At 34.6% G+C, this 23,240-nt stretch overlaps 1 protein-coding gene across 2 annotated transcripts in view; it reads right to left on the bottom strand.

Annotated features, from left to right (window-relative positions):
* Window positions 1–23,240, bottom strand: part of LOC114330654 (histone-lysine N-methyltransferase ash1) — a 337,142-nt gene that overhangs the window by 49,365 nt on the left and 264,537 nt on the right. For both annotated transcript variants that reach the window (XM_050650514.1, XM_050650513.1), the window contains 4 exons: window positions 21,523–21,734; window positions 16,606–16,952; window positions 10,200–10,481; window positions 5,672–6,239 (listed from right to left, as the gene is read on the bottom strand). In XM_050650514.1, the coding sequence (XP_050506471.1) occupies window positions 5,672–6,239; window positions 10,200–10,481; window positions 16,606–16,952; window positions 21,523–21,734 (1,409 nt within the window). The remainder of the gene's footprint in view (window positions 1–5,671; window positions 6,240–10,199; window positions 10,482–16,605; window positions 16,953–21,522; window positions 21,735–23,240) is intronic.

Consider the following 23,240-nt stretch of genomic DNA (forward strand, 5'->3'; position numbering starts at 1 on the left):
TGTATAATTATTTAAACTCATTCCATTATTTTAGTATATGTTTAATTAAATTTTTAAAAATTAACTTCACATATTAGTCAAAATTGTAATTATTAACTTTATTTAACTTGAACTTATTAACTTTACTTAACTTTAACTTATTAACTTTATTTAACTTTAACTTTAATTTATTAAATTCATATGAACTTCTGGATTCTAATCCCTCAGATTAGTTTTTGGTTTCACTTGTTATTATTACTATTATAAACCACGAGTTAGGAAAAGGATCTGTGTATCCACTCGTAGGTTTATTTATTCAATAAGGCTTGTGCCTGTCCCACTCACAGTGAGGTATTTATATGTTATATATAGTATCAGGTAGTATTTAATTAAGGTGTACGTATTATAAACGTACAATTATTATTTGGTGAGGGTTCTACTAACCTAGTTGTAAGTTGTACTTCCTGTATTAGAGGTACCCGTAGTCAGTTTTTCTAACCTTATAAAGAGTATTCTTAGATCATAGTTGTATGATGATTTTGTAATTGACTTTCACTAGTATCACTTTTTCCTGTCATGTTAGAGTTACACACTAGTTACTTGTCCTAACTCAGAGATTGTTAAAAAGATCTAGTAGTTACATTCAATAAATATACATTTATTGTGATTTTTTTTTTCTTATTACTCCTTTATTTTTAGTAGTATATTTTATAATTTAATAATCTTTAATAACTTTTCACATACTTGTACTACAAATTTAACATACTCTATAGCAGCGTAGAATACCTGGAAGAGCGTTAACCTAGTTATCCTTCTTCTGGCGCCCAAAAATTCATTCTATTTTCAGTATATTATTATATTTACTCTATCTATTTTCTGAACATTATCTTCATATCTTCTTTTCGAGCCATCATTGTCACTTCCTTTAATCTATTGTCTGGCCAAAAATAGCCGTGCAAATTGGCCGAATCCTTCCTTGAGTGTCAAGTGGCCCTTCTCATACATATTTAGCTAGCCATTCAAGTTATATCTATCTATTAATGATTTCTCATCTCTAGTCCTGTATCAATTCGATATTCTTTGTCTTGGCATCCTTCCATACAAATATTACTACAAAGTTGTATTTTAGTTACTCCAGCTTCTTCAACGGAGAAGCCACACATTTTTGTCCTTTGGCTACATTAAGTAGATCTTCTTCTTTTTACTACTTCTGTTGGAGTTTACCACTCCCTTTTCATTCACTCCAACAGAAAATCATCAGCCAGTTGTTACAGTGTACTTTAACTTTTTCTATGATCATTAATGATACTATGATTAAAAAATAGATTTTTGTACAAAAAATATTTTTTCACGAATTGTTTAAACAAATTAGACTGTTTATTAATTAATAAATTTATAAACAAATTGCATATTTGTAATGTAAGTAGAAATTACATACAAATTAAAAAAAGAAAGATCAAAATCCATCGAGTTGATCCGGAGATACAGAAAATTTTCGGTATTTTAACTCGGTGGATTTGTAGGTTCCCCCTAGTAATCGTTTGAACTAAATTTTTGAAAAATCGTAGAGGGTGCTGTGAAGGTACAATGTTTGTGCAAATTTTTTTAAGAAAAAATACAAATCCTACTCTTTAAAATGGCGTTAATGAGATTCCTTAATTCATATAAACAAATTAGCTATGAATTAAAAAAAAAACATATGGCTAACTTTGTCCCAAATGGACCCAGGCCTAATTTTTTTATTCGAAAATTCTTGTTAAAATCCTATCTTTTCGAATATATAAAAATATAGTTTCTACGGACAACATTTTTAAAGTTATTCTAAATGTTTATAAAATACAAAATTTCAAAAATTTGGCATTAGGATTTTTGACTATATTAATTTTTTTTACCTTTTTTTTATACATTTTGATACTATCACTCTTCTGCTTTCATTTGGCATATTCAGAATTGCCCTATCTTCATTATTTTCTGTCTTATCTTATTGCAAAATAAAGGTCTCTGGGATAAACAAATAACTCTTAAAACTTGAACTCTTAAACTAATTAATGGATCGGTCTCAAATTTTGAAGGTTTGTTAAGTACGTCAATACCCAACTTTGGGTGAAAAACTAAAGTTCTAAGGTAGTTTTACTAAAAGTTATTAACAAATAACAATTTTCACTTATTTTGCAGTTTTTAACTTTCAAAAATCGGCATTTTGAAGGGTTTTCAATGTTCTAAAAAACTGAATTTTGTAATTTTATGTCAACTATTTAGCTTTTGAATGGAGTGCACTTCGAAAATCGCGATTTTTGCACTAAATTGTTAATAATTAAAAAACGGACGCGAACTCTAGGCAGGAAACAGGTAGGTTTTCTTACTATAGGTCTACAATAGGTCTTACTATATGTAGGACCATATGGAGAAATAGTCAGGAATAATAATGGACAAAGAGTTATCGAGTTTTGCATCATGAATGATATGCAAGTTAGTAACACATTTTTTCAACACAAAGAGATTCATAAATACACACGAGTGATGGATTCGCGGAACGAAAAATCCGTTATTGATCTAGTATTAGTACAGAACAGATATAAAAATGAAATAGCGGACGTTCGTGTTAAAAGAGGTTATGAGATCAGTTCAGATCATTTTCTCGTTGAAGCTAAAATAAAGACAAGGAGAGAACAGACATTTAATATTAAAAATGAAGAAAATCGCTATGAACAACCAAGTATTAAAGTATACAAACTTCAGTCTGAAAATATTAGAAAAGAATACTGTCGTAAATTAAATGAAGAAATACGAAAAACAAATTGGAAAAATGAGGAGGATATAGAAATATTATGGAATATTTTTAAGGAGCTGGTGTATGCAACTGGGAGTAAAGTATGTGATGTAACGAAAGGAAGATATCTGAAAGGTACAGCTTGGTGGAATAATGACATAAAATTGGAAGTTTCGAAGAAGAAAAAATTGTGGAAAAAGTATATAAGTAATAAAAGTGAAGGTAATTATCAAGAATATAAGGAACAGAGAATAATGGTTAAAAATAAAATTAAAGAAGCTAAGAATCGTCAATGGGAAGAATTTGGAAATAAAATGGAAAGTGATAGTAAGGGTAACGCGAAGTTGCTCTATAGGACCCTAAAAAACCTAAGACAAAAGAAATCAAACGGAGTAACAGGTTTAGAGGACAAAGATGGTAACATATTATTAAAAAATTAAGAGATTACCGAAAGATGGCGAGAACATTTTATGGAATTATTAATGCGAGACAACAACGAAATAGAAAATGACAGGGAGGAGTACAATTTAAATGAACAACAAGATAATGATGACATAACATAGGAAGAATATAGGGCAGCAATTTTAAAATTAAAAATGGCAAGGTTGCAGGACACGATAATATTAAGGCTGAGCTAATTAAATATATGGAAGGAGACGGATTACAGTTACTATGGAAAATCATAAGGAGCTGCTGGCATACCGGATGCATACCTAGAGATTGGACGCTTGCAACTATTCTACCATTACACAAAAAAGGCGATAAACATAAGTGTTCTAACTATAGAGGAATATCATTGTTGGTAGTTGCTAGTAAAATCTACGAAATAATACTAGAGAAAAAGCTGCGAGAAAAGATCGAGGCCACACTGGATGACAGCCAATGCGGCTTTAGGCCAGAGCGAGGTACAACCGATCTCATATTCACGGTGAGACAGTTATCAGAAAAAGCCCTAGAGCATAACAGTAAGTTGTATCTCTGTTTTGTGGACTTGGAAAAAGCATTTGATCGGGCGCCACGTAACAAGATCTGGGAAATATTAAACCGTAGAAATGTGAAACCGAAGTTAATCCAAGCAATAAAGAGTATATATAAATGTACACGTAATAATGTAATAACGAAAAATCGCTCATCTCTAGAATTCTACACAAGGACATGTGTAAGACAAGGTGGTGTTCTGAGTCCTTTGTTATTCATCACTCTAATGGACGAAATTGCAAAAGAATGCAGGGGTAAGGTAAAAAGAACTAGGGTAGGGGTGTATAAACTTCAACAAGTTCACGTGTCACAGTTGATATATGCCGATGACCTGGTAATTGTGGCAAAATCAGAAAAAGACTTGCAAGTGAATGTAAATGTTTGGAATGAAGCCTTTAAGAAAGGACATCGCACACATCTTATGGAAAATATAATGTCACTCAAATTCAATACAATTTATACGATTAGATTCGTTTTAAATTAACGATCAATTCTTATCATTGCGCCAACTCTTAATTATGATTAATTACGGCGCAAATTGCAATTAAAGTTTATCGAAATCACATTTTTGGAGTCCATAAAATGTTAGTTACAATCATTATTGCTCTCAGTGCTATTCATAACAGCTTAAATCCCGCTGTGCCTAAGCGGATTAGTGAAACTAATCCGCTGATTTATGGAGTACCGAAAATCTGGGTATTTTAAAATATTTTTTCTCTCTCTAACTTATGTACCTACCCATTTGATTTCACATTTATTTATATCAATTTCTGCTCTTATTTTTGAAAATAGAGAGTTGGCGCAATGATAAGATTTGATCGTTAATTTAAAACGAATCTATTGGTATAAATTTTATTGAATTTGAGTGACATTCTATTTTCCATAAGATGTGTGCGATGTCCTTTGGGATGAAAATAAATATTGAAAAAACAGAAGCTTTAGTAATATCGAAAACGCAAGAAAATATAAATGTAAAGCTGAATAATGAGACCATTACACAAGTAGAGGACTTCAAGTATTTAGGATCAACAATAATATAGAACAAGAAATAAACAGCAGGGTAATGAGTGCAACAAAATTGTACTATGCGCTAAATAAGTTTTATTAGGAAGAAAGAAGTAAGCCTGAAAACAAAAATGAAAGTGTTCCAAACTGTATACGAGCCGGTGCTACTCTACGGTAGTGAAACGTGGACAATGAATGACAACATCCGTAGTAAAATTCAAGCATGCGAAATGCGATATTTACGTGCGGTATCCGGGGTGACCAGACGTGATCGTATAAGAAATGAAGACATACGTGAAAGGTGCGGTATTGGAAGGACCTTAGACAGACTTGAAACGAAACAGTTATCGTGGTTCGGACATATGACGAGAATGGGTGAAGGTAGAACTATAAAGAGGGTATGGAAAGCGGCATCCGACAACAAACGAAGAAGAGGCAGGCCAGCAAGAACGTGGAACGCAGATATTGGAAAGGCTTGCGTAAAAAGGAATATTGGGTGGAGAGAAGCAGAAAGACTAGCTACTGACCGAAAGGCATGGAGACGTCCGATTTCTCCACTTACCTCGACACCGTAAGGTACAAGAGGACGGCTTAAGTAAGTAAGTAAGGTCTACAATAACTAAAAAAGTAGTCAGCTACCTGGATCTTCGAGTGTCCCAAGAAAATCCTTATTACTCTGGACTACACACACAACAGTCCAGTCCAACATTGTTTGATTTGCTTGTCTAGATAATTGCTAAGAAGAAATGCGTTCAATGTGCGTCCCCGTTTAGGATTTTGTCCTCTTCAGGGTTACACACAACAGGTTTTAGACCACCTTCACAGAATTTGTCCTGTTGCGAACTACCAGCATGATGATTACCAAAAATCTAAATCTCCATTGCAAAAGAGGGGTGAAGGAAACTTTAGACAAAAAGAGTCTAAATAAGTCATACTCACTTTTCTTTCTGTTGGAAACAAAAGCAGACGGCGGTTTTTCTCCTAAGGTATCCTCAAACTTCGTAAGACTATCCCTCTTGGAATCCGTATATATCTTCTTTAATTTTGCAGCACCGATTCCCATTTCGCTGGTACGACCATAAAACCTGATGTAATTCCGGAAGAGTAGATTGAAATCGTCGTCGAAGCTCTCTGCGGTCTTATAGACTCCCGTGGCTACGTTCTGTTCAATCGTCGTCAGATCCAAAGGGTTGCTCAGACGAGTGTAGAATTCTGGAACTTTGCGTTTTGAAGGCATAGTCATGAATGCGGTGCTAAGCAGACTGCCTTTGTCATCTTTGGCGGTTGTTACAGCCGTCCATATATCTTTCAGTAATGTAGCTAACTTGACGGTTTTGTTAAGTTCTGGATCGTCTTCAGCTTGCGCTAATCGTCTAGTTTTCATGTTTCTTGGTTTCTGAAGAGCGTTCAGCTGATTGATGAATGTACTGGTGTCTGTAGGGGTCGAGGTTTGCAACCTGGATACCGCAGAAGCCGTACTTAGAGATCTATCCCGTACTTTCCTGACCTAAAAAAAAAAACAAAGTTATCATCCAAATAAAATATGCTGGTATGACCATGCCCCGGAATCTTATATGAACAAACTGGGGAATTGACTCCATCACTTTCACTACAGTCAGCTAATAAAGAGAAATGACAGTCTTCGCTCACGAAGACTTTAACCAATCATTTATGTTAACGCCATATCTGAATGTCACAAATAAAATAATCAAACGAGGCTTAACTCGGCAATGTAAATTCTGTCAAAAGCAATGACAGTTAGTTGAAATAATTTTCCATTAGTTTACAGTTTTTATTTTTTATTGTATTATCTTTAACGATTTGTTCTTAGTAATTTCAATTTAAGTTGGTTCCTTATCCTTCGTTGATACAGTGTAGTTTTGTTTTAGTTACGAAACGAAAGAACTTTTGTGTTGTGTTAATAAAAAATTAAACATGGTTTATTATTGTTGTGTACCGTTGTGTACAAATCATATAAGTTAGAAAAATGCATAGATAGGTAAATAGTAATTAGTTTATAACTGTTTTATCTGAAACAACAAATAAATACACGTATCTATATTTAGAAAGACATTTGTCTAACTTTTTTATATCCCTTTTCCTTACTAAATTTGACAGCAAAAATAACATATTTTGTAACTTGGGAATTCCGAATAATTTATGAGTATTACTAGTACTTAGATATTATTTAAATAAAATACTTTAACAAGCTTAGTAAGTTCTGGTATTTTATTTTAATAATATATGAGAGATTATATCTTGTACTAAAATAAGAAGATATAGTAACGAAAGGGCCCGCAAGAGGCGCTAAACGGATGAAATTAATGCTTGTCCATTTGAATTTCCCGCCAAATGGTGATTAGTTAACACTACGGTCGCAAGTGGCGAAAGGAACCAAATTTTTACAGTGAGTTGCCTATCTATCCGGTAATACTATATTATTTATCTATGGGTATGACTGGTCTCAAAATACACTGCAAGTCATTAAAAAGAGGGCACTTAAAATTTTTGGCATTTTTTAATTTTTACGGATTCTACAAGAAATTTATTGTCATTAGATGTTTGAGAATAATATGTTCTAAAGCAGTATGCAATCATTTCTTAAATAACAAATTTCCAAAAAAACTTCTCCCAAAATGATGATTTTAATGGAAAATTAAAAAATACATTGTACAAAACATTGTACATTTTTTCTGTTTTCTTTATAAAAATTACAATAAAGTAGTGATTTTTAATATTTTGTATTACCACCTCTATTTTGAATTACACTTCTCATTCGACTTGGCTCAGAATTGATCAAATTCTGGATGTTGTCTTGAGGAAAAGCTTCCCATTTTCCAAAGATTTCCAAAACCGCAGCTGCTCACCATTTATTGGACCAGGCATTGCGTTACTATCCGGGCTACGTGTGGCCGCGCATTGTCTTGCATGAAAGTAAAGTTTTCGCCCACGAACCCAGTAAAAGCAGTACATGCTGGTCTAGAATTTCGATGTATCGATGAGCATTCAACGCTCCTCCTATCCATCGAATGAACTGCCTTCACTGCATCAGTATGGCCTTCAAATGAACTGCCTGCCCAAAACATTATCGTTCCCCACGTCTTATGAATTTTTTGATGCGACCATCTGAGCCATGAAGAACCATCCTGGACTTATCACTAACCCTACGGCCAGACGAGCGACAATTACAGCGCTGTAAGCAGTAAAATGAAGCTCGAAAAATGGGTTCTACAGTGAGTATATTTACAGCGCTGTCTGGCCATCCACTATTATACTCACTGTAGCACCCATTTTTCGAGCCTTAGTTTACTGCTCTTACAGCGCTATAATTGTCGCTCGTCTGGCCGTAGGGTAAACAAAACATTTTTCCAATCTTATATCGTCCAATGCTCGTGGTCTCTAGCAAATTGAAGTCGACGATATCGACGAGCTGCTGTTAACAAAAGGTCCTGTTGCTGGAAACGAGCCATTAGATCAGATTCCCTCAACCTTCTTCTCACGGTAGAAGTGCTTAATGTCCAAACGTGAGCATTTTGAAAACGGTTTTCGATTGTTCTAGCCATAAAGAACCTTTTTACAAAGAAGTGCGTTGTAAAGAACGGTCTTCTCTGGCCGTCGTGATTCTCCTCGGACCTGATCCTGGTCGTCGTTCGTCAGATCCAGTTTTTACGAATCGTTGGTATGTTTTTTGGACCATACAACGACCGACTCCAAGCTCTCTGCCACTTCTCTTTGACTTATTCAATTATCAATCAAAGTAACAATTTGAACAGATCTGGCAAACCTTCCAGCCATAGTTTTAAGTTTAAAAATTGCACAAGTTCACTCTTTGAACAATTCTACACTAATGAAAGATTTTTGAACAACAGGACAGCCATATTTGAAGATAAATAAGATACTGTAACAAAAGAATTAATCACCGACTGCAAGTAACAGCTCCAAACGGTTCCACCTCGAGACGTAAGCCGAGAATGTTCTGGCAAGAGCCCGATATGGATGGAAGTGGTGGGGAGATAAGTGCGGCAGATGGAAGTTGGCATAATAGCTAGAGGTGGCGGCGAAGTCTAGAATTCTCGAGAATGGCGTTATTTTATATTTAAGCAAATTGCGGTATTAGGAGAGTTTAGTTTTAAGCTAGAGATTTGTAAAATAAACTTGTATAAATTAATTAATAAAGTCGTATATAAATACGAATCGCTCGTTTTATTACAGTACAAACAATACATGCATTATTCGAAGTCGTAAAACTGATATCAATTCTGCAAACTTATTACCCTTAATTGACCTGTCAAAGTGTTTTTGCATTGTGGGAGTTTAGTTACAATAATAGAAATTGTATAAACTTACTTATCTTATAAAATTCTAGGTGGCCTCTTTTTAATGACGATCAGTACCGGGACTCTGTAACTTTTATAGCGAAAGCGTAAGCGTGATTTCCGAACGCTTTCATCAAGTTATACTCTGTAAACTGCTGTCGGATGACGCCGGCAACACCGAATGGAGTTCGGAAGTAAAGCGAAACGTGATTATTTGTGGTTTCGTTTCACCACGTTTAGCGCTTAGAGTGACGTATTAAAAGAAGAAATTGACAATTTTACTTGGTTTTGAGGTTGTTTTTTACCACGTTTCGTTTTTTTGGCCGTTGTTGTTTACAAATACATAGTACATAGTGGACTTGAGTTTTCAGTTTTCACAAATACATTTTTTTAACATAGAAATATATAATGTTATCCATCAACGGTTGCAATTCATTAAAAAGGTAATGGAATAAATCTTTATTTAATCTAAACAACTCTATGAATCGTAAATCCGGCAAACCAAAATAATCACTTCTATCCCTTAAAAATCTACCTTCTTCACGAAGCAGCCGTAACTGATCCCTACGTTCTTGTTCGTCGAAAATTATTAAATTTATAGGCAACATTTTATTTAATTTCAACAATAAACACTTGTTTTTGTTTACCTTATGCTTTTTTGGAATTATAGGTTAGTTAAATCTGTCAAATATGTAGAATCACATCACATTTCCACAGGACGGAGTTTATCTATGGCATAGAACAAGACAATTATTACAGAACTCTAAAATCTTGAGACGACGTGCTGTGTTGCCGTTAATTTTTACCCAATCGTTCGTTTCAATTCGGTCCAGTTCGTAGAGTATTGCGATAGTATAGCGAAGCGAAGCCACACAATACAGAGTACGATTCGAACTGAACCGTTGCTTTGCTACGCTTCGCTACGACTTGCTTACGCTTTCGCTATAAAAGTTATAGAGTCCCACTGCAGTGTATACTTGGCTTTCCCGTAGTTAAAGAATTAGTGGTACTATTGCCATTATTGGGCCCCATAACTTGACTTAGTTTTCTGATACTTTGTAAAGGTTCTTACCGAAAGAAAATTGCGCAGAAAAATGGAAAAAGTTTCATAAAAATAGAATAAAAAAATATAACAAAAGTAAAATACAAACCTTAGTTAAATTTCTCAACAAGAAACAGTGATGTTCCAAGATAAAAATTTTCTGTTGATGACTCACAGGTTTCACTTGCAGTATTGGTAGGAGTGGGGTAGCAATCGGAGGTTTTTCCACCTCCTTATTGTTGTTGGACTTCTTCTTCGCTTCCGTTTTCCTCGGTCTGCCCACTCTACCGGAGTTCTTTCTGTCCACCGTCGACTGATCTGGAAGTTGTCTTACCCTCTGCGTTTTGCCTCCTATTACTCCTCGGCAGAGGTCACTACCGCATTTGCACTCCTACAAGAAAAAAAAAGGTATACAGTGTGTACAGGATTTATATTAGCATACAAAAAAATAAGAGTAATCCATATCGAATTAATTTTTAAAAGTCTCAAACAAATATTATTTACATGTACTGTTTACATTACGTAAATGGGTGACATTGCTTTTGCAATGTAGGCCACTCGTTTTGAAAACAACGGAGTCAGTAATTATGTACTATTAGTAATTCACGGTCACATTCAAGTATGAAATCATAACAAACAATTGGGATTTATTTATAGATACGTAGAAAGTAAAGAAAGGGATTATTCATTATTCAGAAACCGACGTGGTTAGAGTTAGAGTAGACATTATCCATCCCGACACCAACTAGTTACGGTCGTACATGGTGACTTAAATAAATATATTTCGGTAATTAGTGTTTCAACTTAATCAACCCCATCATCGGGGTAACCACCCACCAGTACCAAGATAAGTGGAACCCGATTATTAGAATACCGGTTATAGGAATATCCCGCTTTAAGGAATAGAAATTTGAAGACCCGAAACGTTTCTACTGGCCAGTAATGATCGATTGGAATATCCCGGTTATAGGAATACTTTTGTTTGGCGCAAAGGCTATTCCATTAAGAGGGTTCGCTGTAGTATAGTTTCAGAATTGTTCCCACTGAATTTCAAGAAAGATTCAGCGTTATTCTTGGTCTTCCCAGTGGCGTATAATTCTTTTTAAAAGTCTGAGGTAACACTACTTATATTGAAGAATTTTTACAAATTATACATAATATAAAGTGATGAGCGCGCTAATAACCGGCAAAATAACGCAAAAGATGGAAAACATAACACATTGGGAAGTAAAATGAGATGAAACTAGTAGAGGTGAAAATTATCGATATAAACGTATGTTCCGTTGGTGGTTTACCGAAACAATTATGAAATTAAAGTAAGTGTAAAACAACTGACAGTAATATATTTATTTATTTTGGGTAAACAAGCATGCTTGGGTGTGACTGCGCTGCGTGCCCGCTGTGTCGATACTGACCGAGACCACAACACTATTATGTCATCATGTATGCGGTTCTACCATGTGGCCAGAAAAGTCGATAAATTACTAAATCTGGCGTTTTAAAAGCTGAGAACCTTTTTGTAGTTTTTAAGAAGTTGACATAAAGAGCGTGGCCAATCTGGCAATTTGTGTTTCCCTGAAAAAACCATTAATTTTATACAATCTGGTTTTGTATTCTAGGAACGAAAACACATGTGAATTTAACATGAGACGTATCCTTTCGTTTTGAGAAAAGTTAATATTTAAAATAAGCAATTAAAAAAATAATAAATGAAGCGTGTCGCTATACGTATAAATTAACACTACATTACATAGTTTTCCACCTTTAGACGTATCGAAGGAGTATGACAACTCTCACTGTGACAGAAGAATTTGATAAAATACGTTTGTCACAGACGGCTAAAGGTGGGAAACTATGTAATGTAATGCTAATTTATACGTTTATATCCTAATTTCCCACCTCTGATACTTTTGTCTCGTTTTATTTCACAAAGTATTATGTTTTCCATCTTTTGCGTTATTTTGCCGGTTATTTCACTGTATACTACTAATATATCCCTAGCGCTAAGAAATTCACTAGTCTCATCTTGATATTTTGAGAGATAGATCTGTATTTCCAACTTTAGTTAGGCGACTCATCGAATTTTTTGCCATACCAATACGTCTCCGAACTTCTGCTTCTATTATGTAGCAGTATATATAAAAACACGGAAAAATTTGAGGGCGAGTATAACAAAATCGTCCATTTGATTCAGGTATATGCGCCTACCTCAACTGCTGATGATGATACAACTGAATCTTTTTTCAACGAACTGGAATCATATCTGCAAAATATCCCAAATAAAGAAATCGCTATCATCATGGGTGATTTAAACTCAAAAATAGGTGTTACTGTGGATGACGAACATATACGAAATATTGTGGGTAGATATGGAATAGGTGAACGTAATTCAAGGGGAGACCGCCTTATCCAGTTCTGCGTTGACAATGACTTGACAATAATGAACTCTATGTATAAGCACCACCCCAGAAGATTGTACACTTGGATCTCACCTGGCGGACGACACCGAAATCAAATCGATTACATAATGATTAAACATCGCTGGAAAACATCTATTAGCCAATGTAAAACACGACCTAGCACTGACTGCGGCTCTGACCACCAACTTCTTTTTGCAACGCTAAAGCAAAAATTCAAGGCATGTGCTAGGATCCGAAACGAGAGGATATAAAAAATAAAAGATACACAACAATTTAAAAGCCAATGTAATGAAAGATTCGAAAATATTTTACCAACTATCGCCACTCATGATTCCGAAAAGATTTGGTTATCTTTTAAAAATACCTTGATACAGACCTTGGCTGACTGCGAGGCACAGTCTAATGCCGTCTCAACCGGACCAAAAAAAGTGTGGATGTCTGCAGATGCTTTTGACCTCGTTGAAGAACGTAGAAAACTTAAAATTGCTGGAATCTCTCAGCAATCTCTAAAATTGCTCTCAGGAATTCCCAGTACCGACAGCTATCTAGAGCTATTCAGGCTGCTTGTAGACGAGACAAAAACAAGCATATAGAGAAAATCTGCAGAGAAATTCAACTACATGCCGACACAAATAACACCAAAGAACTCTTTGATAAAGTCAGACTACTCACACGTAAATTCAAACAGAAATCTTGGTCTATCAAAGATGATGAAGGTAATGTACAGACGGATTTGGACAAGGTTATTGATGTTTGGAGGGCGTATTGTAAGTCTTTATACGCCAATACGGACCAGATGCCAGCGGACACCCCGTTTGTACCTGACTGTTAGACCTCCACTTTCCATTCTCCTTCAACAGAGACACACCACACTAGTTTTGAATCTGAACCTGACATACTTTTTTCCGAGGTGGAATTCGCTTTAAAAAGACTTAAGTTAAACAAAGCAGCAGGATATGATCTCATTACTGCAGACGTCTTGAAGCACCTTCCGGAAAGTGGAGTGAAAATATTACATCGATTGTGTAATGAAATATGGCACACAGGCGTTTGGCCTGAGGATTGGAGAAAGACCATAATCATACCTCTTCATAAGAAAGGTTCAACAAATAATTGTAACAACTACAGGCTATTAGCTCTAATATCACACGCCAGTAAGGTGATCCTCTACATACTGCAACGGCGTCTAGAAAACTTCATAAGTTGGCAAATAGCACCTGAGCAGGCTGGATTTGTAAAGTGCAGAGGTACTAGAGAACAAATCCTTAATGTAAAAAACATCATAGAAAAAGCCAGAGAATACCAGATCCCGATATTTATATGTTTCGTCGATTATACAAAGGCCTTTGATAATGTTAGATGGGACAAACTATGGAACATATTGACGACAATGGGTGTACCTAAACACTTGACTCACCTTATTAGCAAACTGTACCAAGATAATCTGGCATATATTCGAATGGACGGATACCTGTCTGACAAATGCACTTTGGAGAAGGGAGTACGCCAAGGATGCGTTTTATCTCCCTTATTATTATCATCTATTCGGAGTTCATAATGCGCAGAGTCTTGGATGGTTGGGAGGGAGGAGTAAACCTAGGTGGTGTTAAGATATCTAACTTGCGTTTCGCAGACGACACTACACTTCTAGCCTCTACTCCAGAAGAAATTATTGAATTATTAAAAAAACTCGAGGAAGAAAGTGCTAAATTTGGACTCATGGTTAACTACAACAAAACCAAAATCATGGTTATTGATCGCCAACAACAGTTTCCTGAAACCCAAACTATTGCGGGATGCGAGGTAGTCTCATCTATGATATATCTTGGAGCTCTAGTTAACAACACAGGCAGTTGTGAACCCGAAATTAGAAGACGCATTCAACTAGCAAGAGCAGCAATGAGTGAACTAAACGGGGTCTGGCGTGATCGTCACATTACTATGACAAACAAAAAGAGACTCGTTTCAACTCTGGTCTTTTCCATATTTTACTATGCATGCGAGACATGGACAGTCAAAGAATCAGATAGACGACGTATAGACGCCTTTGAAATGTGGACATGGAGACGCCTGCTTCGAATTCCATGGACGGCTCGCCGTACAAATGTCTCGGTTCTGGATGAAATTAAACCGGATCAGCGTCTCTCCAGTACCGTTTACTCTAGAATTTTAAAGTTCTTTGGTCATATCCATCGGAGTGATCACAAAATGGAGCGGTTGGTGGTCCAAGGAAGGCCTCAGACTCAACGCCAACGCGGAAGATCTCCACAGCGATGGGCGGACATTACTAAAAAGCTTCTCAACAAACAGTATACTGAGGCAATACATGTAACTGATGACCGCGACCAGTGGAGAAATATTATCAATCCAACTGTCCGCTGAAGCCCAATTATGAACCACAACACATCTACTAAGATGTTAATGACTATGATGATGATAACAAAATTAGTGAGAGATGCTAACAGAGATACTAGCATTATATTTTCAAATATTAGACATTTCATGTTTTTCCTTAGTCTCACGATTGAAACCAGAATGTTTCCTATCGAATTTATCACTGTTTAAAACATCTAGTTGAACAATGTTCTAGATCTGATCGTGTTTGTGTTCTATCCAAAGGTAATCAATCATACAGCTAAAGACAAACTAAATGTTCTGAATTACAAAAAGGGGACTAGAAAGGAAAAGACTATCGTGGCTAAGACATACCCGACAATGGACAAGGCCAAATTTTGAACAGCTAATAAGAACAGCTGAACACATGGAAGAGATTGCAATGGCAGTAACCAGCCTCCATTGAGGAAAGGGAATTGTAGAAGAAGCAATGGTCATGGTTATACTTTAATGAATGGTTTAACAATATATTTTTTTACACATATTTTCTAGACATAAAACAATAATATTATACAGTATGTCCCTGTAAGTTGTATCCATATGGAAAACTTTTTTATCATTAATTTTACGAAAAAAAGTTATTCTTTATAAAAAGCTCTGCATGGTCCAAAACCTAAGATTTAACCATCATATCAAATTTTTTGAATATTATACGAGGTATGTCAAAAAGTTTGAATTTCACTCAAGAGTAAAGAAGCTTTATTTTTCACAATATTGAAAATTGCTATTATGAAAAGTTGTTTGGAATTAAAAACTGTATTCTAATATGCAAATACATCCTTCTAATTGAAAATTTTTTTCTTGAAAAAATGTGGATAACACATTATTTTCGGTTATTTTAATTCAGATAACTCTTTTATTATTAATTTTACGAAAAAAATTGATTCTTAATAAAAAGTTCTGCATGGTCTAAAATCTAAAATGCAACCATCTTTTGTCAAATTTTATCAATTTTATACGAGGTATGTCAAAAAATATGAATTTCACTTAAGAGTAAAATACGTTTATTTTTCACAATATCGAAAATTGTTATTATGAAAAGTTATTTAGAATTAAAAACTATGTTTCAATATGTAATTACATTCTTCTAATTGAAATATTCTGAACTATAAAGGTACCTTACTTTTGATCTAAATTTATCTCTTTTGACATACCTCGTATAAAATTGATAAAATTTTATATAAGATGGTTGTATTTTAAGTTTTAGACCATCCAGAACTTTTTATTAAGAATCACTTTTTTCGTAAAATTAATAATAAAAGAGTTATCAGAATTGAAATAACTGAAAAAATAATGAGTTATCCATAACTTTTCAAAATAAAATTTTTTTCAATTAGAAGGATGTAATTGCATATTAGAATATAGTTTTTAATTCCAAACAACTTTTCATAATAGCAATTTCCAATATTCGAAAAATAAAGCTACTTTACTCTTGAGTGAAATTCAAACTTTTTGACATACCTCGTATACTATTCAAAAAATTTGATATTTGATGGTTAAATCTTAGGTTTTGGACCATGCAGAGCTTTTTATAAAGAATAACTTTTTTTCGTAAAATTAACAATAAAAAAGTTTTCCATATGGATACACCTTACAGGGACATACTGTATATTGAGATGTAAATGAAAGTATTACACAAGGAGTCCTCTTTATGAATACCTTAACAATATTTTGTTATTATATTATAAAAAGCGTACTTACTTGTCCCTCAGCCGGATTGAAGAGAGAAAAGTTATAGTCATAAGTTAACTCCTCTCCAGCCTGAATATCTCTAAGTGAAAACAAGGCCATTCTGAACTGTCCATTCACTGACCACTTTTGCATTTCGCAATTGGGGGCACAAGAATGATTAACGAACCTTCCATCACCTCCCATGCGATGTCCGTCAATCACCAAGCCACCATCTAAATGAAGACAGTAGTGATGTGTATCGTTTGTGTATATCGTACCCATGCGCTCTTTGAATTCTTGATCAGCCACCACTTCTCCGACGTATTCAAGAATGAATTCACCCTGTTTTATAGGAAGCTTCGTTTTAACACCCCAACCTACAAAAACATAAGGATAAATAGCTGAATGTCCTAACAACTAAAGGTCTAGCAAAAAAAATTTGAACAGTTTTAAACCTTATTTTTAAACTAGGACGAGTAATTCAAATTTACCGCGCCGTAATACTTGTTTTTAATTGAAGGGTTTGGTACAAAGACCAGTCAAAGACAACTTTTGTCGAAATTAAGTTTATGAAATTTCTTGCCCTACACGGCAAGAATAACGTGGACGGTTATTGCACAACAAATGTTAATAGCATAATAGTCCTTAGGATCGATATATGCACATTTTCCTCAAAACTATGCAATGTGCATGTGGACGGTTATTGCACCCAGCCTTTCAATTGGTCCAACCACAGACAAGTTTACTCCACTAAACTATGAAATTTTGACACTATTGGCATTTATGAAATTTTGACACTATTGACATTTAAAATTCAAAGTTCTTGCTCTTCTTCTGGTGCCTATCCGTTACGAATGTTGGCAATCATTCTGGCAATGATAATCTTATTAGCTGCTGCCTTGAAAAGCCCTGTACTCTAGTCGATGTCGCAAACCAGGTCCTCAGGTTCCCGAGCCAAAATGTTCTTCTTCCGACGCCTCTTTTACCATTCACCTTTCTCTGCAAAATGCATTTTAACAGGTCATATTTTGTTTCATTTCTTGTGATGTGGCCGAAATATTCTAATTTTCTTCTTTTCATCATGCACATTATTTCCTTCTCTTTGTTAAGTTTTTGGAGTATTTTGGCATTTGATATTTTGTCCATCCATGATATCTTAAGAATTTTTCTATATGTCCACATTTCGAACGCTTTCAGTCTCTTCGTTGTTGCTTCCGTTAGAGTCCAAGACTCTACTCCATATAATAAGATGGAGACTATATTATAACATCGGAGTCTGATGCCCGATTTCACCAACGATACCTAAACAGTTGCCTTATTAAGTAATTCTTATCGATAGGAACTTCTTAAGTCAATACTTAGGAACAATCGCATTTCACAACTAAAAGAACTGCTTATCTAGGAAATGCTTTCCTAGGTATTACCTAGGGTACGTTTGAACTATTTTTGATAAATAAAAAGAAGAATAAGATGACATTTCCTTACTTTTTCGATTATTTGTCATTATTGTTTGTTTGCCAATTTGGTTTTATTCAGTTTTGTACTGTTATAGTTATTTTATTTAGTATAAAGTTATTTTGTGCATTAAGTTTGTATATAATAAATATAGTCTTGTATGTTATTTGTATATATGTACAGTGAAATGGAGGAAAAGAAAAGAGTGTAAATTTCAAATATGACGAAAAATTGAAGTTGGATTGTCATTAATGAAATAATTTTAAAATAAATAATATGTTTAAAATTGCTTTTTATTATTAATTTTTTAATGACAGACTTTTAGTTATATCATGAATGGGTTTTTGAAACACAACACTAGTTTGTTAGGTAGTAGGTAGAGTACATAATTTTGTCAACAGACCTGTAAAAAACTCCAAAGGATTTTCTATATTTTCCAACACATATTATATTAATAATATAAAAGAAAATACAAAATTACAACTAATATACCTACCTAATATTACAGAATAACAGAAAAATTAAGGTAAGAAGCAAATTATTGACAAACGTCACAAGTACATTAGTCAAAATTGTAAAAATATAACCTGACTGTCAACGATAAGTAATACCTAAAGTTTAGGGAGATCGAAATCCGTATCCTAACGTAAGGTAATGCTTAAGCGGTTTAGGCAATTCTTATCGTATGGTGAAATCCGTTTTAGAGTTAGGAAGTACCTAAACCCACTAAGGCAATTCTTAAATATTTAGGTATCGTTGGTGAAATCGGGCATGAGTTTCAGTTCTAAATTCAAATTGTATAATTTGAACAGCTTGGACATTTGGATGAACGCTGCCCTTGCTTTTTCTATTCTTAGCTTTTTTCTTGCGAGTGGAGTGGTCCCACTGCTCATGTAATGTAGTACCAAGGTACATGTATTTTGGCACACATTCTACTACTTTTTGGTTGATGGTAAACTGTACCCTCTCAATTCTTTCTTTGCTGACTTCAGTTTTAGAAGTAACTTTAGAAGTGATCATGACTTTAGTTTTAGAAGTGTTAATTTTTAGTCCATATTTTGTACTAACCTCTGCTACTTTCTTCATTAAAAGTGGTAACCCTTATGCAGTGTCGGCGAAGATAACGGTATCATCGGCATACATAAAATTGTTTAATAGCTCGCCGTTTAACAGGATTCCTGTTCGAAAATTGCGTCTGAATATGAATTAAATATAAGAGGTGACATTACACATCCTTGTCGGACTCTTTGAAGTACATATTTGTATATCTGTTACTTCATTACTGACTTTAGCGAAAGCTGATTCATAGGTTAATTAAGTTATATTGACGTTTTGTGTTTGTTTTGTGTTTCTTGCGTTATTCCTCTAATTTTTAGATTTGTCTGCTTGAATAAAATAAACAGTTGTTTTTAGAAGTCTAGCCACGTATTAGTGTCATTAACAGAATGTTTATTAACATATTGGTTGACATCGTCAACCAAAAAAGAAGATGAATCAGGTGATTTTTCTAGTGATATTATTGGAAAAGACTAAGTCTTCAATCTAATAGCACATAAAACAACACCAAAAAAAATGTTGTTCCACATCCTACCAGACTGAAAATAATGGGAACCTTCTCTGGTAACACCTCCGAGGCTTCTACAATTTGCAAGCCATAACGGATGCTGAGACTAAGGAAGATGAGGGAATTTTACAATTTATAATTATAATTCACGTCCCATCTGCTCAGCGCGGTAAAGTTCCAACGAGAATGGTTCCCTTCGTACTCCAATCAGAGTAAACATGTAAAAATTGAAAATGGTTATTCATTTTCGTCATCAGATTCATCTTCTTTTTTGGTTGATCATGTCGGCTTTTGACGGTAATCCACAATTATCATATTATACTATGTAATATGTCGCTAAAGAGTTCTAAAAAAAATAATTGGTTATTTTATAAAGGTAAACTAAAAATCTAAAAATTAGAGAAATAACGCAGAAAAAACAAAAAATGCCCGATATAACTTAATTTATGAACCTATGAACATTTAAATGCCAATAGTGTCAACATTTCATAAATGTTAATAGTGTCAAAATTTCATAATTTTGTGGAGTAAACTTGCCTGCGGTTGGACCAATTACAATTTGAATTACTCCTACAAGTTTAAAAACGAAGTACATATACACTGCGCGTCATAGAAAACGGGCACCCTAAAAAATTGGTAATTTTTGAGGTTGTGTATCTCCTAAACCTGTTGTCCGATTTAAGTGATTTTTTGAATATCTTATAGCCTTATTCTTTGTCAATATCCCTGTAATAATGTTTTTGCTAAACAGGTAAACTTTTGTTGTATACCGGGTGTACGAATCAAACTGTGTTTTTTTCTCAAAGTTCGCAACACCATGTGGAATATCCTAGCATTTATAAAATACTGAAATTAAAACCCAACTATAGCCTCAGGTTTTCTCAACATTCTCTTTTTCGATTCATTCGCTTATGTTGGATAATACAAAAGTTAGGTACTTTAACAATTAGCCATGTTCTTTTTCAGTACAGGTTGTTTCTAAACAAGTGCGATAAACTTTAAGGGGTAATTCTGCATTAAAAAATAATGACAGTTTACTTTATAATCGTATGTCCGCAAATGCTTCGTTTGCGAGATACGGGATGTTGAATTTTTTCTTACAAACTGACGATTTATTTATTGCTTTAAAATCGGTTGAGATATGCAAATGAAATTTGGTGGGTTTTAAGACGTAGTTATTGCACATTTTTTGACATACAATTAAGAATTTTATATTCACCATTGGCGTGCATACGGGTAATATGATCGGTCATATTACCCGTATGCACGCCAATAGTGAATATAAAATTCTCGATTGCAAGTCAAAAAGTTCGCAATAATTATCTCTTAGAACCTACAAAATTTCATTTGCATATCTCAACCGGTTTTAGGGCAATAAAATAAATCGTCAGTTTGTAAAAAAAATTCAACATCCCGTATCTCGTAAACGAAGCATTTGCGGACGTAAGTTTATAAAGCAAACGGTTATTATTTTTTCATGCAGAATTGTCCCTTAAAGTTTGTCGCACTTATTTACAAACAACCTATACTGATGAAGAACATGACTAGTTGTTAAAGTACATAACTTTTGTATTATCCAACATAAGAGAATGAATCAAAAAACAGAATGTTCAGAAAACCTGAGGCTATAGTCGGGATTTAATTTCAGTATTTTATAAAGGCTAGAATATTCCACAGGGTGTTGCGAACTTTGAGAAAAAAACACAGTTTGATTCGTACACCCGGTATACAATGAAAGTTTACCTGTTTAGCAAAAATATTATTACAGGGATATTGACAAAGAATAAGGCTATAACATATTCAAAAAATCACTTAAATCGGACAACAGGTTAAGGAGATACGCGACACCAAAATAACCAATTTTTTAGGGTGCCCGTTTTCTATGACGCGCAGTTTAGTTTAAAGACAGGGTAATGAAAAATGTTTACCTTTTGCATCTGTCATGAATTTTTCTAATCCTGGAGCCCCTTCGTGTCTTTGTATCTTCTGATTTAGACATCTGTGGGAAGCCGGACATTCCGAATACACCAGTCGATTGATGCAGTCATCTCCACAATTGCTGGAAGGTTTACAATTACAGGCCTGCGGTTCGCATGCTCCTGTCGTATTTTTGATGTTGTAGACGTTTGTTCTTATTTTCCTACGCAAAATTTAAGAAATCACCATAGAACATGACATGTATGTACTTAAATAATTTAAGAGCATATCCCAATGTTTCTTTCTCTCTACTTATGATTTTCACAACCTCTTTACCTTTATTGCGCCTTTCAAAGAATGCTTATCAACAAAAAAGCTCCTATTAAATGTCATATTAAGAGATACATAATTGAGAAAAGCAAAGTGCTAAAGAGGTGACAAGAAAATGAAACTCGTAAAGAGAGAGGAAACGAAAGCGAAAAAGAATGAGACTTAGGGGTGTCTTAAAAGGGTTAAAAATGAGTAAAAATTGATCAGAGTGAGAAAAGAATGTAAGATAATTTAAAAAGGAGTGTGAAGTATCCATAACTAGAGACACGAGACAATAAGAGATAAAAAAGAATACTCATAAAATGATAAAACAAAAAGAGATATGAGAAATACAAGCGAGGTGGAGTGGGAGGTGAAAGGGAGACGGACAAAAAGCAAAACGAAAGAGCAAGAACATAAATATTAACAACTCAAGATTACACACAAATGCGAAATAGAGCGATCGATACCGGAATAACATTTTTTATAAATAAACCAGAATAATGAGTAACAAAAAACGAGTGGGGCTAAGAAGAATAAAGGTTGAGGCGAAGAATATAGGTAGAAAAGTTGGACATCCACGTCAATGTATTGCAATACATTGAGAACAAGGGGGGAGAGAAAGAAATTAGAATATAAAAATACAGACGAACCCGTTTATTAGGTTATAGGAACAACGGTTTAATTATTTGAATGCTCATGAAGTCTACGGAATGAGGACTCGGCATTACTGCCGAGTGCGCATGACGGCTTCAGGCGTCATATGCAGATATGCACATGCACAACATTCATCTAGTTTGACTTTGGCTGAAATAAGTTATATTTCTATTGAGTACATAGATGAAAGTGTATTTATAACGTCAGTTTAGATTCATATTATGGATGAAGCAATTCCAGGGCCATCTCGACCAAAACAGTACACTCTAAATGCAGCGAAAAATTGAGTTATCACCCAAGGCACCTTAGGTACCTATATTTCGTCAGCAATGGAAGGGTTAAGGAATAGAAATTTGAGGTCCCGAAATGTTTGTACTAGCCACCAATAATCGGTTATTAGAATATACCGGATATAGGAATACTTTTGCTTGACACGAAGGCTATTCGAATAAGTGGGTTCAACTGTATAAACAATATACTTAATGCAAGGTATAGATAAGATTTTGGGAAGAGCTATGAGCTTGAAAATTAACTTGTGTACTAAATCGCCATAATTCATAGCTCTTGTCAAATTCCAATTTCTCTGCTATGGCGCTAGAGCCCAAGTCGGGCCCTGGCCTCCCCAGCTTCCACCTCCAAGTATCTCTGTCTCAGGCTGCTATCCTCCAGTTGTCCACCCTCAATATCTCTTTAGCATCTGTTCTCACTTCATCTATCCACCTCTTCCTTGGTCTTCCTACTGGCTGACGTCCCACCATATTTC

This window comes from Diabrotica virgifera, chromosome 5 (assembly GCF_917563875.1).
Source record: "Diabrotica virgifera virgifera chromosome 5, PGI_DIABVI_V3a".
NCBI lineage: Eukaryota > Metazoa > Arthropoda > Insecta > Coleoptera > Chrysomelidae > Diabrotica > Diabrotica virgifera.